We start from the raw sequence: 19,063 nt of genomic DNA on the forward strand, positions 1-19,063 counted from the left end.
GAACAACACGCACAAAGATAGATTCCTAAGACAAGTATTACTACAACCACCTTTAGCTGTGCAGAGACCACCTTTAGCAGAGAGCGAAACTATGTCATTTTCTACCATGTTCCAGCACGCGATCATGCTCTGTGATCCGCTTGCGTCTGCCTCAGTGCTCGTGTAGCACTGACGTATACGGCTAGTCGAGTGTTCTCGTGCACAGCCCGCAAAATTGTGCGCTGCGTGAAATGAGACAAACGCAACAGCTCATGCACGAGATCGTCGGTGGAGATGTGCCGTGCTGCAAAAAAATTTAGAAAAAAAAAAAAAAAAGAAGGCGGTGCTTGTGGTGCATGCGTCATGCGATCCTCCAGCTCTGGTATGAGAGAACACAGGGAAGAAATTTCACTTGCGAAGGCTAAACGAGGGCAAGTGGAGAGAGTGTCTATGATGGCGGTGAAGCTCGGCTCCTGAAATGATGGCTTCATGGCACTGAAATACTCTTATCTTTGCTATTAATGAACCAATTTGAAAAATTCCTGCAGTAGAACCCTCCCTAGAGGGCACGTAACAACTTCCAGCATATAACCAAAATTCGCTATGTGGCCTGATGACGGGCCCTTTAAGGAGAGGGGGCATGAGCGGGGGGTGCTAGTTGTCACGGCGCCATGGTGGCACCACTAGTCGCTGATAACAAAACAGGTGCAGGCAGCACTATGGTGTAGCTGACGACGGAGAGGGTTGTTTGGTCATCTGGCACGCAAAGCTTCGCTAGATGCAAAAGGCTCTGATCGCCTCCGTGAGTGCGAACACACCCCTTGCTAATTCGCTCAAGCGGAGCGGCTTATTAGTATGCCTCGAGTAGTCCAGTTTAAAATGCATGCGTTTTGGTCGGGACTGCGAGAAATTTCAAATAAAGCAATAATTCGAGTAAAACGATTTCATTGTAATGAGGGTTTACTGCAAGTAGGAGACAAAAAAAACAAAAATCTCTCTACAGTATAGACACTTATAACGTAACCGCTTATAGTGCAGTAACGGATATAGTGCGGTCTTTTCAGACTCCCGTTAATTTTCCCATAGCACTCCATGTATACATGTATCGCTTATAGTGCAGTTGCGGGAAACGAAATACTGGTTACAGTGCGGCCGCCTGGGAGTACAGAAGTCAGCGGAGACGGCGAACGCTCCCCTCAAACGGGCGCCCCAAGAAGTGCTCGAGGAAGGAAGAGTGACGAAGTGGAGAAGTGCACATGGTGCGAACGAACAGCCAGTGAGGCTGAAACCTGAATATTGAGTGCGAGTCGCGAAATATCACGGCGCGCATAGCGAGCGAGGGCAACGAAACTGCCAACGCTCGCTTCACGATAAAGGCAGTAAACGAAACTTCGGGGAGCAGGCGGCGTCGGCACGGCACGGCGAAGGGCACACGTGGAGACCGTGGAATGTGAGGGAGGAGGGCAGCAGGGAAGCGGATTTCGCCTCGGCAACTCTGCCACTTCAGTGGCTCCCCTCGCCCTCCCTCGTAACTCCTTCACTTTCGACTGTCACCGTGCGCGCTCGCCGCCATGCAGGCGCCGCGGCTCCAGCCAGCCTGGCGCCAGCTCCCCAAAGTTTCGTTTTCTGCCGTTATCGGGAAGCGGGCGTTTGCCGGCGTGGGCAGTTTCGTTGGCCGGCCTAGGACAGCGCCGCTGCTTCCCTCTGCGCCGTAGCCACAGCGTGCAAGGTCAACACGTGACTAGAAAGTAGAGAAAGCATAAAGGAGAAAGAAGGGTTCACTGCCATTTTCTACGCGTGGTTGAGACGTCGGCACGTACACAAATGTTCAGGCGCAACGCAGAATCAGCGACCTTGCCATTTGAGAGAGGGTGAAATTTCCGCCGCTTTTTTTATTTATTTTTTTTTTGTTCGCGTGAGACATTGAGGGGTCTCTCCTAAGCTTTTACTCTATAGGCCATTTCACATGCTGCGACTGGAGCGAAAAAAATTGGTGCGATCGCACGCATCGCAATGTGATTTTTGGCGGTGCCGGAGCAATGCCGGTCGGAGGCGCCGCCGCGTGAATTATTTCGAATGAACGAGATTCGACTGTAAATTGAATGCAAACGTTCTAGCCACATTCCTCGACTGTCGCATACGCGTGGCAGCTCGGTGCACATGTTTTGCATATGGGCGTGCCTTGAAAATTGTTGCTTTGGTTATAGTGCGGTACACCACTTATAGTGCGGATATTCGTGACTCCGGCAACTTACGTTATAAGCGGTCTACACTGTATATTCTTCGGATTTTTTGTTAATCACATACACAGAGTGATGATAAACTGCACAATACCACAAGTTTAAAGAAACACTAAAGAAAAAAAGTATTTGTGCTGTGTTAGTAAAGTAACCTTCTACAATACCAAAAAAGCCACTATTATCGTGAGAAGATGCATGGTAAGCCAGAAAAGATACAAGAACAAAATTGGGTGGCACTGCCGCCTTCAAATTCCCGCACAAGCCCACCGTGACGTCATGGATTTTGACAGCATCTGCTCAGTCCTAGTTAAAATTGTATCGTTAAAAATTGACTACATTGTATCGTAAAAAAAACAAGACTGAAGCAAAGTAAAGGATCCGTAATGTGATACTGACGTACAAGCCCTGGGGTTTTGGCACGAAATTCAAAAATAACACCTTGACCGTTATTTTTTCTTCTAATAAACAAGTTATTACCGTGAAATCTATGAATATAGAGTTTTGAAAGAATACTTTCATCTGCCAAAATTGATTTAGCGTTTCTCTTTAGAGGCCCTTTAATGCTTGTGGGCAGCGATACTCAGTGATACCTTATGAACAAAATAAAACAGGCAGCAGCAACTACACATGTTCATCATTTTTAATTCATACATGAAGAATTAAGGTACATGTGTGCCTACAAATGCAAGCTGAAAATTAATGTTTCTAAAGCTTCAATTAAGTATTAAATTATTGACAATGAAAACACATCCTCCAAGCCTTTACACAAAACTTCAAGCCTCTCGCCCAATCAACACACAGTTTTGCAACGTGACACAATGATTTTTAATGGCAGGCTGGCGACTGAATGAGCAGTCACAGAAGAAAGAAAACGACAGGAGGCAAACAATGCTGGCATGACGAAGCAATAGAACAGTAGTTTTTTGGGCAGTCATGCTGTAAATGGCAGTACAACGAACACATTTCTGCTTCTAGTATATACATGACAGTGAGCACATTACTGCTCATGGAAGTTTTGGAGACATGGAAGCCACAAAATGTCTGCAATTATTTGATGTCTTAGCACACGTGTGTGCAGGGCTTAAAATCTGCCTTCAGTGGAGGGGGGGGGGCCTCATAGGGCGGTGACCAGTATAATGCGCGCGCGCTCGCTTGCGCACGCACGCACGCACACACACACACACGCACGTACCACTATATATATATAGTGGTCCTGCTTTCGTCAGAGTGATTACTCTGACGAAGGCAGGACCACTATCCTAAACGTTAGTAAAGTTATCTTTCATGTGTGCCATACTAGGGCCTTCCTACATGACAAAATGTAATTCTACATGACAGTCGGTTACCTCACAACTCTCAATGGCCACAGAAGTTGTGTTTGGGACGTTCACTTTTTCTTTACTTATTTGTGCTGAGAAAGGCAGCTAAGCACCTGTAGTGAAGCCAAATTTATCTAGAATTACATAAATTGTTATGGGTGTTCTGCAAATAAATACAATATTCCGAGTGTATTTGGGGCATTTATATAATGTGCTGATTCAATGAAGCACATAAAAATTGGCATTTTGGAAACTTTTTTTTTTTCAATGATAACTCGGGAAGTAAAGGAATAAACATAGGTGATCTCGGAGCAAATAAGTCTATTAGCTGCAACACAGAACATTAGTTGCCTTGCTTCACTGACAACCTCAGGCACTACAACAATATATTTTATGGTTTCACACCTACTTGCCTAATAGACAAAATGCATGCGTCTCTTGTATAACACAGCACTCATAACGCACAACTAAACAAATAGAAATTTACTGGTAACCTAAAGATACCAAGGTGAACTTTCACTAATTCACGAGCAGGTAGCTTCACGCTCAGGTGACTCATGGAACAGTACACTGTGCCAAGAATCTTAGTCGAACAAGGGTGGTGGCCGTCATGTGCAGTGCCTCGGGGAAATGCATGCAGCAGTACGACGATACCTGTTTTCCTGTCTTTGCTCATGCCCCATCAACCAATTAATCTCGATTAAATCAGTAATTGAAAAATTGAAGAGTAAGAATTGCCCCGCAGATAGCACTACTGGTAATACGATCACCTCCAGAACTTGTAGAATGGATGCCGCAGTGCTACAGTTGACCTGCCGAGGGGGGGCCGGGCCCCCCTGAGCCCCCCCTGACTTTAAGCACTGCGTGTGTGCAATACAAGTAACGTGTGCAATGTAAGCAGTGTGCTTCCCAATTCCAAGATACTTCTCAGTAAAGTTCACTTTTTTAATGGCTTTTGTATGCCAAAAATTTCTGAGTGAGTGAGTGAGTGCTCTTACACACGACTACCTGCCACGCTTTCTTAAAGAGGCCTTGAACCATTTCTTGAGCACACTACACAAACACATTAAGCACATCACCACAAAAGTACCAGCCGTGTATCACAATTCTACACTATGCTTAAACCTCGGGAGCTGCAAGTTAAATCTTTACCTGCATCATACCTTTATCACATTTTGAAGTGCTATGTGCAACATCACATTACATATAAAAGCTATTGTTCGATCATAACATCACAAGCAAGCATGCCTGGTACAGTCTAGAAAATTGTGAGTACGCAATGCATGTGAGGAAAACTTAAATTCTGACTGAGATCACAATGATGACCTGAGAGAAATAATGAAAGCTAATATAGTATATGCGCTGAAGTAACGTGGTTTGGCCTTGATGGATTACCTGCCGGCACATCTAACTTAATCTTATTTGTTCACGTATCATCTCAGTAACAATGCAATATACAAAGGAGTAGGTTGCAATCGATCAACAACCTAAAAACGAAGCACAGTAAAAAATGCAGCCTTTCTACTACAGTACTGGAATCGCTATTACTAATAACAGAACAAATTTTTTTAAAGTTAAATATTGGTTTACAACCTGCTAGAGGTGTGCATAATGTAAGAAATCCGTAATACCTCCACTCATATTTGGTGGTTTGCAACAAAATGTTTCAGAACAATATTTCATGAGACAGCGAGCGCACTACTATTTCAACTGTAAAGCTTAACTTCGATAAAGAAGGCATTCCACAGCCCCTTCAACAGTAAGGAATGAGTAAAACAGACTACATACAGTCACTTACCTCCAGTTGGAACTTGAGGTGAGTACGAAGTGCCTCGAAAAGCAAGAAGCTTACACGTAAAGAGGACACAAAAATGGAAAGACGAGACGAATTCAAGAGCTGCAACAGACAAAACAAGTCAAACCATTAAAATTTCCCATATTTTTTTTATTAGCGAGCTCAAAAGGAGATTGTAGCACACATTTCTGCCACGTAGTACATAGCTCACGATTCCACAGCTTCAGCTTGAAAAAAAAAGTTGTAGCCATCAAATTTACAGGTCCTAGCAGATCACTATTGTAAATGAAGTTTTGATGCCATTATACCATCAAACCTCAATATAATGAACACGGATATAATGGTTATCGGATATAACTAAGTAAATCTATAATGTTTCTTGCTGATGTCAACATGCAGTGAATATTTGCTTATAACAAATATCAGATATAACAAAGGTATTTTCGTGTTCAACACAACTTCGCTATATTGAGGTTCCGACTGTAAAATGACATATGAAACTTAACATCAGGTGTTCGAAAATGTATCTTCAAAAAGAAATACAAAAAGTTGCAGTTTCGCCCGAAAGGCGAAGCATCGATTCTGATAGCAAACTAGTGGACAACTATACGAAGTAAGGACTGTAGTTTTACCAGCCGCATAAACTTGTAAACATAGGCATACTAACTAAATTAACAAAATTAACAAGCATGGAGTCATGCGCAAACAAGCAAACATGAAGACATCTCACTCGATGACCGCGGAAACTGGCTATTAAAATGCTGTGGTGAGTAAGCGCGGCAGCAGCAACGAGCGAATGGACCTTCATCGCGAGAACACAGTGCAGGGAGGAAGGACTCTGCCCTTGTCGCAGATGGTTTTCAAGATACAGCCACCCAGGCAGGAGCGTGCGGTGTAGTACATGGCCTCCACCCTCCCCCCGAAGCCTTGCGCGCGCACACGGTTGCTTGGGCGGCGCGGAGTAAAACATGCCCCCCCCCCTTCGCCCCCTCCCTACCCTCCCTCTGGAGCGTTGCACACAACTGGGAGACGGCGTGCTTCCTTCCCGCTTCGTTCGCTTGCGTGTGGGAGGCTGAGCCGCGTTCGCCGGCTCACCCTCGCACGCTTTCATTCGCACATAGAGCATCTGGCGCGCAGCGCGCGGCGCCGATTTTTATCGCCATGGACTTTATACAGAACCTCACGGCGACGGCAGAAATGTGCCTGGAGTTTTCATATGATTGCTATCGCCTGGAGTGTTCGTATAATTGCTATCGCAATAAATCATTGCTATTACAAATATAATTGCTTTCGCAACAATTGATATCACAACCCAGCCTTTCAGGAAGAGAAATACAGTGTAGTCACTTATAACGTAAGTCGCCGGAGTAATGATAAAGAAAAATAGTTAAAAATGATAATTAAAGAGAAAAAACGACGGCGACTGAAATTTCAAGCTAGTACAGTGTTTCATCCGATTTCCCGGACTGATCGACATATGCACGGTGTCGAAAACACAGTGACCGCGGACCAAGTTGCCGCCATTCGAGTGTTGCCCGTGCCCTCACTTTCGTTAAGAAGGTGATTTCTCCGCTTTCCATGTGCTCTACAGCCACTGCAATGCATTTCATTGACTCGGCACAAAGCCACAACTTCAGGCTGAACTGACAGCAATGCATATGAAGCAGAGTTTGGTACCTCGGGTGATCAGCCGAGGCAACTACTACAAATGCCTACCAAGTTTGTATGCGCGCACACTGGTACGAACGGTGGAAGCCCACAAGTGCACATAAAGCCTAATAGCTCCTAACTAAATTTGCAGAGCACTGCTTAAACTGACAGCGTCGCACGCACGATATGTGCACTTCACGACGCGCATCGCGATGGGTGCACAGAAACTGAAGTCGCGCTCAGTGCAAAGCACGCCACCATAGCACACCACTGATAAGCAGCCGAGCACAAGGCTTCTCCATCGCCTAGACAACCACTGCGCGCCCGCATTGCGCTGCCGCCGCCTTTTTTTTTTTTTTTTGGTCGCTCCACGTCTCATGCTCCTCCTCCACATCGCACCTTGTGCTCTCCTCTCCCATCGGCGAACGCACCTCACTGAGAAGCATGCTGGCTGCCGTACTTGTCGGCAGGATTTTCCTGTGGAATCCGCATTATAACCCGTATTTCGTCTTGCGTGGCTGCACTGTAAGCGGAATGCGTATACATGGACTTCTATGGGAGGGTAAATGGGAGTCAGAAAAGGCCGCATTGTAGCCTGTTCTGCACTATAAACGGTTACATTTTAAGTGGTCTAAGCTTTACTATTAAAATTGTTATGTAAAATTTCAAAAGTGCAAGTGGGATGTTAAGAATATTCAACCATTTCCAAGAGGGCTTTTAACCCCACAAAAAATAATCTTCCAAGTTTAAGAATATGTTAGTCATCTAAGGGCACAGCCATGAGATCAAGCCCAGACTCTAATGAAAAGAAGTGTCAATACTTACCATGAGCAGATTTCGACACACATCATCCTTGACCAGGCTGAGCAAGGAGGGAAAGGAGCTGATGTGGTCGGCACCACTTTCCAGAGCTACAGCAAGCAGGTTGAGGCCTGAGTGGATCATCATCTCAAGGCTCTGCTGCTGCTGCTGGCTGTGGCCCACAGCCTCAGGCACATACAGCAGGCTGGCAAGGAAACGTAGCAGCTCCCACACACATGGCAGTCCATAGGGCACTATAGGACCTGCTCCTACACCAAAAGGAACCAGCATCTCAACTACTTTCACACATGCCAAAGATAAAACGCAGAGAGAGCACTGACTATGACACATGCTACTAATCACTGCTTGTATGAATATAAATAAAAATAGAAATACATACACAGAAAGTATGATTGTTTACCATATATTAAATATTTATTTTTGCATACTGCCCGAAATATGCTTTACACACACCACATGCATTTTTCAGCAATACTATACTGTACTAGAAGAGAAACTTGGGTGAGTTGGTGGGAATTCATATTTAGGAAAATAACAGCACAAGATAGACAAGCACACAGGCATGTTCTTTTTTGCCTGTGTCCTTGTCTATCTTGCACTGTTATTTTCCTAAACATGAGTACTATACTGTTGAATCATTTTTCCGTTTTGTATTAAAACGAATACAACCACTCCCATCAGTAATGTCTGTAGACAATGACCGCATATTTTAGGAACAAATATCCACAAAGGTAACATTGGAATAACACACAATTACTACAATGTAGACCGCTTATAACGTAAGTCGCCGGAGTTGCGAATATCCGCACTATAAGCGGTACCGCACTATAACCAAAGCAGCAGTTTTCAAGGCCCGTACATACGCAAAACATATGCACCGAGCCGCCACATGTATGCGACAGTCGAGGAATGTGGCTAAAACGTTTGCATTCAATTTACAGTCGAATCTCGTAAATTCGAACCAAATCACGCGGCAGCGCCTCCGACCGGCATTGCTCCGGCACCGCCATAGAGTAAAAGCTTAGGAGACGCTCGGCCACGACTCAATGTCGCGCGCGAACAAAAAAAAGAAAAGAAAAAACAATGCGGCGGAAATTTCACCCTCTCTCAAATGGCAAGGTCGCCGATTCTGCGTTGCGCCAGAACATGCGTGTACGTGCCGACGTCTCAGCCACGCTACCGTAGCCACTGCGTAGAAAATGGCAGTGAACCCTTCTTTCTCCTTTATGCTTCCTCTACTTTCCAGTCACCTGTTGACCTTGCACGCTGCAACTACGGCGCAGAGGGAAGCAGCGACGCTGTCCCAGGCCGGCCAACGAAACTGCCCACGCCGGCAAACGCCCACTTCCCGATAACGGCAAAAAACGAAACTTTGGGGAGCTGGCACCGGGCCAGCTGGAGCGGCAGCGCCTGCACGGCAGCGGGCGCGCACGGTGACAGTCGGAAGTGAGGGAGCTACGAGGGAGGGCGAGGGGAGCCACCGAAGCTGCAGAGATGCCGAGGCGAAATCCGCTTTCCTGCCGCCCTCCTCCCTCACATTCCACGGTCTCCGCGTGCGCCCTTCGCCGTGCCGTGCCGGCACCGCCCGCTCCCCGAAGTTTCGTTTACTGCCGTTATCGTGAAGCGAGCGTTGTCAGTTTCGTCGCCCTCGCTCGCTATGCGCGCCGTGATATTTCGCGACTCGCACTCAAGATTCTGGTTTCAGCCTCACTGGCTGTTCGTTCGCACCACGTGCCCTTCTCCTCCACTTCGTCTCTCTTTCTTCCTCGAGCACTCCTTGGGGCGCCCGTTTGAGGGGAGCAGTTCGCCGTCTCCGCTGACTTCCGTACTCCCAGGCAGCCGCACTGTAACCGGTATTTCGTTTCCCGCAACTGCACTATAAGCGATATGTATATACATGGAGTGCTATGGGGAAATTAACGGGAGTCTGTAAAGACCGCACTATATCCGGTCCTGCACTCTAAGCGGTTACGTTATAAGTGGTCTATACTGTACAAGCAGCTAGCTAGCACCAGCAGCATCAGCTGTTTAGAGTCTAGGGCACAACAAAAAATTTACTCCCACAAACATTTATTTGCTCATGAATTAATTCCTCAAGAAAAGTGAATTGCTCTTGAGTTGTATCCATACTACAAGCCTCGTGAATAGTAATACATCATAACATCTAATCAATTACAGGAAACAACTACAGGGATAGCACAAATGATATCCCCAATATGATCTATTTTCTGCTCATTGTTACAAACATCGGATATTAAAACATAGTCGTAAAAAAAAACTGTTCCATGCTTTATTGCTAAACCACATGAGCTTTACATGAGCCCCGTCTTTGCCGCACGTGCATTTAGACAGTAATTTCCCTCTGTCAACACATGCCAGAACATGTTGTGTATGTTGCCATGCAGCTGTGATCAGTGCCTTGCACCATGACTGTATTAAAGCAACACTAAGTAGACCTCAATTTTAACATTAGGCCGGGATGAAGATTACTAACGCTGAGATCATGTGAGAAGTGAGGCCAAAGGAGCAGTTACAGTCAGCTGAAGCTCACCAATCAAGAGTGGAAAGGGGTAACTCTTATGGGACATAGTATATATGCACGCCTTAATTATACATGCATGCACCCACCATCTCCTGTACAGTACAAGCACCAAGATGCCTAATCTGTGCACTGGAAGGCCTTGAAAGCTATTTTGGGCGAGGGTGTGGCAATTTGAGCAATCGAAAACAGTAAAAGGCATGCATTTGCGTTTCGGTAGTGCTGTGCGAATAGCAGAATTTTGGGTGTGAAGCGAATTTAAATATTAAAATTTGAGTGCGAATCGAATGGAATATTTTTCTAATACAGTACTTCAGAGTTAAATTATCAATAAAGTGAACTGCAAGATATGACCAAAAAATTTAATTTATTGCACAAATAGTGTACTCCCACACAGTTGATCCTAGAAAAAATAACAGTGCAATACAGCTATTCAATAGAATGGATGGCTACAAGTTGAATCTTTGAGTGTTGTCATGGAGGAAAGCAAGCTGCTAAACATGTACCGGAAGTAGACATGCTCTCCTGCTAGTAACAACTGCACTGGACACTGCGAACAGGCGCTCGTCATTAACCTTTCCTACAGGTCAAAGTTCGTGAGGAGAATTGTGTTTGCATGCGTCATTTAGAAGCGCTGCAATTTAATTTTTAGCAAATGAAACCGTTATATTTATTTTCCGGAACTTCGAATACTTCAAATAGTATAAGTCCAGTGTGAATCGAATCGAATGGCAAATACTATTAGAAAAATATTCGAAAGTCCGAATATTCGCATAGCCTGCTTTTCTAACAATCCGATTTTTATTACGTTTTCGCGGTCTCTAGGGATCGGGACATTGACTGTATATGTCACATTTACAAGCTCTTTGAACCACATGTCATGAGTCGAACTGAACAAACAGAGTCCCAATTTTCAAATGATGTCTAGCGCGTATACATTGTTCTAGTTTTTTGTTGATTCCACCCACAAGTTGTGAACATGGATGCTACATGTCGTATATAGTATTTGAAATTTTTAAAAATGTTTTATTCAGAACTTTTTTTTTTTCTCTGAGCATTTCTTCATACTTTTAACTGGCACTTGAAAGGCTAAAGGGATAATAGAGATAAAAATAGGCTGAGGTGTGCTATAAGTAAATTACACTTGCACAATGTCAAAAAATGTCATTTTTATCATAACAGTAGGCTTGGTAAGCCAGAAAAGACATAAGAACGGAAGACAGGTGGCAACACCGCCTTGCAGTTCCCACACCAGCTCGCCGTGATGTCATGAATTTCAATGGCACTTGCTTGGGCTTAGTTAACTTTTTAATCAGTAAAGATGGACCACATTGCATTCCAAAGGAGCCAGAGACTGAACATTGCAAGTTTCAAAAACTTTCACTGTACCACAACGAGCAAAATACGAGAAAATACTTTGAAATCTGTGACATCACACTGATGTACCGGCACTGGGGTTTCGGCATAAAATTTGACAAACAGAAATTCAGCCTTCATTTTCTCTTTTAGTAATCAAACTATTTCCACAAATTTAACAAAACTAGGGTCTTAAAGGAATAATTTTAGCGTCTTTAGGGTAGAAAAAAAAAGAAAAAAAGAAAAAAAAAAAAAAAAAACGCGGAGCACCGCAAATGCGCGCCGCAGAAGAGCAAGAACGGCGTAGCGTCCAACCGAAACGAAGCGGCGCAGTCCGCATCGCCGTGGTCCTCAGCTTGCACCGTGGTCCTCAGCGGCAATCGTACGCGGCACGTGACTGATAGCAACGCCGAAGCGCTTCGTGCCTAATTGTGCCTTTAAAGCATTTATTCTTGCGTTTATCGCCGCGCGTAACACCGCGTTGGCGGCTAGCCGCGTGCCTCCGTAAGTGCGTAGTCGCTATCTCTGATCGCGTCGATAACCACCGCAGTTTCGTCCGCAGCGGTTGCGGCAAATAGTAGTTTCATTTTCACTCGATGCGCGCGTCGGCTGCGTGCCTTCACAACTGCGTAGTCGCCTCCCATGGCAGCGTCGATAGCGACCGCAGTTTCGTCCGCACTTCTTGCAGGGAACGGTAGTTTCGTTTTGACTTGGTGCGTGCGTCAGCCGCCTGCCTTCTGAACCGCAAGGTCGCCGTCCATGATCGCGTCGATAGCGGCCGCGGTTTCGTCGACAGCGGTTGCTGCAAGCAGTAGTTTCGCTTTTACTCAGTGCAAAGCTGTCGAAGATAAAAAGCACCGGCTACATCGCGATGGACGGCCAATTTGTTGGCGATCAGCTGAGTGGCGAAAAAATAATCGGGATGTGCGCCCGTTGGTGCAAAGCGCGTCTCAGATGAAAACGCGCGCCGCGAAGGATGTCGCGAGGCCTTCGCCGCTGCTAGCGCTAATCAGTCAGAGATGAAGAGAATTTCGGCTTCCGCCCTGGTCTTGTGCTAAATAGAAACAAGATTTGACGATTCATTGAGTAAATAAAAGCGTGTTTACGTAATGCAGCATTTGTTTGTTTTCTTGATACCCTCGATAATTCGGTTAAATCGGGGGGGGGGGGGGGGTTCCTTGGCACTTTATGGAGCTTAGCAGGGTTCCCTGGGATGAATGTACCTGAGAACCCCTGGTCTAGGGTCTTAAAGGAATAATCTAAACTGATTTAGTGTTTCCCCTTTAGTGTACGTTTCAAAAATTCCAGGTGGTCAAAATAATCCGGAGCCTACCACATTATGCTAGTCCTCATAGCCTCTGTGTCACTTTGGCACTTAAAGTAAATTAACCAAAACTTCATTAATCAATCAGAGGGTAAAAAAATTTGCCATTAGTTACTATATTTACCTTCACGACTACCATGCAATGCTGTGAACCGCACACCATGTGGATTCACATAGTCATTGTCTCCAGTGCCACCCATGGTGACAACTGTTCCTGTGATTTCCTTCTCAATGCTGGTTTCCAAACTTGATGGCTCCTGTGCAACAAGGTTGTACTCACTCCCAGTCAGTTCTTGACTCATGGACAGGGCACCTTCCAAGCCCTCCTGCGCACAAGACTGTAGCATCACAAAGCTGCACAGCAGCGTAACAAACAAGAAACTGCAGTCATATGCCAATTCTTATTAACTATTGTTTGCTAGTTTTGCTACGTGTCTAGCTTTCACAGCACACAACTTGAACTCTGTTAATAATATTATGCAGCACTGTCTTCCCTTCTTCTTGCAAAGAGTCACTACAGCCAGAAATGTTGTCCCAAGGCACGAAAGCCACATTGAAAGTCATAGCTCAGTTTTTGTTGGAAAGTAGAAAAATAGATTGAGAGCACTACAAGAGCAGCTGAAAAGGTTCTCCAGCTCATTATAAGACTTTACCACGGACAAAAACAGGTATCAGGAAAATTGTAATGTTATGCTTGAGATAGGACAAAAACAGGTATCAGGAAAATTGTAATGTTATGCTTGAGATAGGTTACATAAGAGTAAGGTTTCTTTCAAACTTCTATAAGCAGAACGCTGCTTTTGAAGGAAAAAATCAACAACACCTTTATGTGACACACATCAATAGGATTCTTTCATCTCTAGTGTTTTTTCTTGGATTGTGCCATTTTTGTTTTGTTTGTCTATAACCTTACATGTGGGAAGGCTCATATATGAGGAAGCTATAGAAGCTTCACTTGCGACTATGGTGCACCTTCACAACCTGCTGGGCTTCATTTGAACTACCTTTACGCACACAAAAGCTCTGGCACATAAAGGCTTCATAAAAGCAACAAAACGAACTTGACTCAATTCATCAGCAGAAGCAACAAAAAGTATTTAGGGATACTGGCATCATTAACAATTTTAAGTACAGTCACACCTCAACATGATGAAAGACCCACTTGCAATGAAAAAATTCATTAAATCATAAATTCTGTTAAGTCAGGAATTCTTTCTCAGTAGTATAAATTACTTGACAGGTTCCTAGAACAGTCCTTGTAAACAGCAGCTTCACAGAAAGCATTTACGGTCAAAATTCTACAACATGCTCAAGCAGCAACTATGGGATCAAAAGCACAGGCGTGCGTGGGAGAGATCGTGTCATGAGTAAAGCTTCAGTGCAGACAGCACCTAGTGCTAGCAATCCTGCTGCCACATGGTGCCATGCATACACATGTATCATTATTTATTTATTTATTTATTTATTTATTTATTTATTTATTTATTTATTTATTTATTTATTTTAGATACTTTCAAGGCCCATAGGCGCTACAGAAAAGAGTGGTACATACAGAGAAAAAGAATGCAGAACAATGAGTAAAATAATTGTTCGATGGCATGGAAAACAGCAGTCTTGAACCTCGATGCGTCTGTAATAGTGCCGACCGATGCGGGAAGGTGGTTCCAGTCAAAAAAGAGTAATAGTACGCATTCGTACGACAAGATGGCACAAAAACTTTATGAAGGTGATCACTGCGGGATGAAACGAAAGAAGGAGGAGTTAAAAGTTTCTCTTTTAATACCGGGTTGTGGCAAATCTTGTAGAAAAGGCAGAGGCGACTGTATGCCCGACGTACTGAAAGATCCGGTATGTTAAGGGTTTGCTTCATGTGTGTAACGCTAGCATGACGAGAGTGATTAGATAGAATAAAGCAAGACGCGCGGCTCTGAATGGCTTCGAGGGAGAGGGTTAGTGATACTTGAGGGGGATCCCAGATGGCCGAGGCATATTCTAATTTTGATTGAACAAGTGTTTTGTAAAGCGTCAGTTTTAAAGATGCAGGAACGGCGTAGAAGTTTCTGCGCAGATAGCCTAGCGTGCGATTAGCGTTAGAAGTTATATATTCAACATGCTTGTGACATCATAGATCGCGAGTGATATCAAGGCCTAGATACTTGTAAAAATCAACTTGACAGAGAGGAGTGCTATTGAGAAAATACATGCGTGTGTCAGTATTGCTGGTGCGGCGTGATATGCACATATATTTACATTTATTTACGTTTAGTTTCATGTTCCATGTATTGCACTGTAGCGCCCACCGACACTGCTAAGCGGGGACGCTAAGGTCAGCGCCCTTGGCCGGCGCCTTGGGGCCAGTTGCGACTGGCGAGAAAAATAAAGTTGGGCGGCGCGTGCCAGCAGCGCATGCATGGCACACGCTAGTCTGTTCTGAAAGCCTGCTGAGCTGGTCCTTTTGTTCTGGCGCTCCGCTGCGACCCCTGGGTTCCCGAAATTGTTAAGGTCTTGCAGCTTAGTGGAATTGGCGGGGTCACTAATCTTATTATATATTACACAGTCATCAGCAAATAGGTCAATTGAAGACGATTTGACGCAGTCAGGGAGGTCGTTAACATAAATTCGAAAGAGCAGAGGCCCGAGGACAGATCCCTGCGGGACCCCTGATGTAACCGATAAAAAAAGCAGAGGAAGCGTTATTGGCAGTTACGTACTGGGTTCGATTGGAAAGAAAGTCTTTAATCCAAGCTAATACTAAAGGATCAATGTTAAGCTGGTCGAGTTTAAGGTTTAGTAGATCGTGCGTTACAGTATCAAAGGCCTTAGCATAGTCCAAGAAAATGCAGTCAACGTCAAAGTAATTGTCAGATGCAGCAAAAAGATCATTAGTAAAGCAAGCTAGTTGGGTTTTGCACGAATACATTTTTCTGAAGCCATGTTGACAGGAACGAAAGAATGAATTGGTCTCCAAAAAGTCAACAAGGTGAGAGTAAATGACGTGTTCCAAGTTTGCATGGGATGCTTGTCAATGAAATGGGACGGTAGTTCTCGAGAGCATGCGCATTGCCTGACTTTGGGACTGGAACCACCTTACCTTTCTTCCAGTCACGCGGGAGTGAAGAATACTGCAACGACTGAGCAAAGATTTTAGAAGGAATAACAGATGAAAACACTTCAGTGCATTTTAATATTTTTGAATTAATACTATCAGGCCCACTGGAAGACGAAATCTGCAGATTATCGATTAGCCAGCTAATACCAACCCAGTCAATTATTATGGGATCCATTACAGGAAAGTTCGAACTTGGTGCACTCGGTAAACAGGCGATGATATTAGTACTGAGGAAAGAGACAAACGCCTCATTCAAAACGCTGCAACATTGATTAGTGGTATACTGGTGCCATCAGGGTAAGTTAAATGTACAATGTTTGTTTTAGTGCCATTAACAACACTCCAAAACTTGCGTGGACTCGTTTGAAGAAACGAGGGCAGTGTAACATTCAAAAAGGTAGTTTTAGCATTGCTAGTCATTTGGATGTACGCTCAGTTTCCACTTGACGGTACATTGACCAATGAGCGGGGAGATTTGTTTGCTTGGCCCGACGGAATAGCCGTTTCATTTTGTTGCGCAGGCGTTTAAGAGAGTTGTTGAACCGTGGCAATCGAGTGTTTGAGGGTATCTTTCTTTGAGGTACACAGCTGTCAATTAAAGATAATAGTTTATCTTTGAAAAGTTGCCAGTTATCCCCAACTGAGCATTCGTCGAAAGCCGGGGATGTAAGCAGCTGTGAATGATTCCATTTCTGCCGTGATAGAAGCAGTATCTGCGTGCTTGTAATCGCGAACAACCTTAAAGCTCTTTTAGTAGAAACATGGGCACGCAAAGTGAAATGAATAAGCAAGTGGTCACTTAAACCAGCGATATAAGTAAGTTTGAAAACCAAGTCAGGAGTAGTAGTAAAAATGAGGTCAAGGATATTAGCGGAAACTGCAGTAGTACGAGTGGGTTTATCAACAAGTTGTGCGAGGTTGAAATCGGAACAAACACCAAGAAACTGTGCGCATTCCGAAGAATGTTTTGTGATAGTGGCGGAACCATTGTGCCATGTGATGTTTGGAAAGTTGAAATATCCCAACAAAAAAAAAAAGGCAATGTGGGGTATCGCATAACTATATTATTTAAGACGTCATGAAGTTCATCACAGAAAGAACGGGGTGCAGTTGGGGGTCTGTAACATGTGCAAAAAATACAGTCCCTATTGTCAATGGTAATACGCACGCACACCACTTCTAAAGCTGATACGACTGGAACACTTGAGGAAGGAAACTCTTCATTAACTGCGATCAAGACACCCCACAGACACGAACATCGCGTTCATATCGATAAATAGCGCATTTCTTTTCACAGTCAAAAATTTCACTGCTTTGAACTTTTGCAGAAAGCCAAGTTTCGGATAGAATAACAATGTCAGCAGAACATGAATCAATATGAGCTGAGAGTGCCACTCGCTTGTTGAGCACACTGCGTGCATTGCTAAAAAGAAGAGACACATCATTTGCGTGGCGGGAAGATAGCTACGCTGACGAATTGCCAGTATTGCTTAAAGCCGCGTTGCGATTACCAGGTAGGTGTGGCTCACGAGGGGAGTCAACTTCACAAACGTTATCAGTGGATGCGCAATAGATGTAGTGCTTTTTGTTGTTAAGTTTGTTAAAGCGCAGTGAAAAGGGTTGGCCGCTAGATTTTCCGTATTCAATTAGTTTTTTTCGTGACAAGTGTGTTGATCTACATATGTCCTCGCCCACAGAGAGGCCAGCTGTTTTCAGCTTAGCTTTCTGAGAAAGAACTAACTCTTTGGTTTTAAAAGACGAAAACTTGACGATAACTGGGCGTGTCTTTAGTGGCTCAAAGGAACCCAGTCTGTGCACTCTTTCGATCATATTGTCGGTAACGTTCAAGCTTAGATGACGCGACAGCAGATCTTTAATACAGTCTTCTGACTGTGCCCACGTCTCGTTAGCACTGTCAGATATGCCATAAAATAATAAATTATCCCTTCGAGACCGATCTTCCAACTCGTCAAGCCTTGAGTTGAGTGCGGCACCTTCAGTTCTAACAGTTTCATGAACAAGGCAGTTAATTTCAGCTGACGCCGACGCATTTTCAATAGATTCAACAGTAGATTCTAACGTTACCAATCTTTCTGCAAGATCTGCGACTTTTTGCGTAAGTGCTTCTTGGTTTTCCTTTAACGCGGCCAAAGATTATCACCTGTCATCATCACCATCACAGCCTGCCAACGCTAGGCGATCATGTTTGTTTACAACAGTGTTTCGCAAGGCTGCTATTACCATAACATCATTCACAATAACAATTGGGATTACAGCATGACGTGACAACACCAATACAAAGCGAAAATGTTCTCATAGTTGCCAAGGTGCTCATAATTTCACTTCTTGCTGGCACTTTTCAGTTATGATTGGCTGCTGACACATTTAGAAGCATATTTTTAATACAGTTTCTGTACAGGCATGGCATATGGTGCCGGTGGTGTGTTCTGTCATCTGCTCAATTAGCAGTGTTTTTTAGCAGTGTATGCACAAAAGGATGCATACAAATAATAAATGTTCTGTTGGGCGATTTCTTTTTATATTCATCTTTTGCTAGCTCCAGCTAGTACATGCACACGATTTATGTGAACTTTATAAAATGTAAGCTGCAAAACAAATATACTTTGCTAAATCGTGGAGAAAAATGCATGGTTTTCAATGGAACTACGATAAGTAAACGAGAAAAGTTTGTAAAATCAAGGATTTGGTAAAACTGAGGTTTGTTATATCAAGGTTCATCTGAATTTGCGCTATGAGGATGAATGCAGCAATTATCCTCCATCATTATCCTCCACCCAATATGAGAAAACACCCCTATCATATTTTGGGTGTAATAGATTAAAACACTCTGAACTACTTTCCCGAGATTCCCACGGTAAAAAGAAACATGCACTAGTTTTCCTGCCAACACCTAGCATTAAGTCTCATGT

General features: G+C 44.1%; 1 protein-coding gene across 1 annotated transcript in view; it reads right to left on the bottom strand.

Moving 5' to 3' along the window:
- The window catches only part of LOC119436473 (Golgi-specific brefeldin A-resistance guanine nucleotide exchange factor 1-like), a 97,042-nt gene that overhangs the window by 66,067 nt on the left and 11,912 nt on the right, over nucleotides 1–19,063 (bottom strand). The window contains 3 exon segments of the mRNA XM_037703324.2: nucleotides 5,337–5,435; nucleotides 7,809–8,053; nucleotides 13,149–13,350. Coding sequence (XP_037559252.1) covers nucleotides 5,337–5,435; nucleotides 7,809–8,053; nucleotides 13,149–13,350 — 546 coding nt within the window.

Source organism: Dermacentor silvarum, chromosome 1, assembly GCF_013339745.2.
Source record: "Dermacentor silvarum isolate Dsil-2018 chromosome 1, BIME_Dsil_1.4, whole genome shotgun sequence".
NCBI lineage: Eukaryota > Metazoa > Arthropoda > Arachnida > Ixodida > Ixodidae > Dermacentor > Dermacentor silvarum.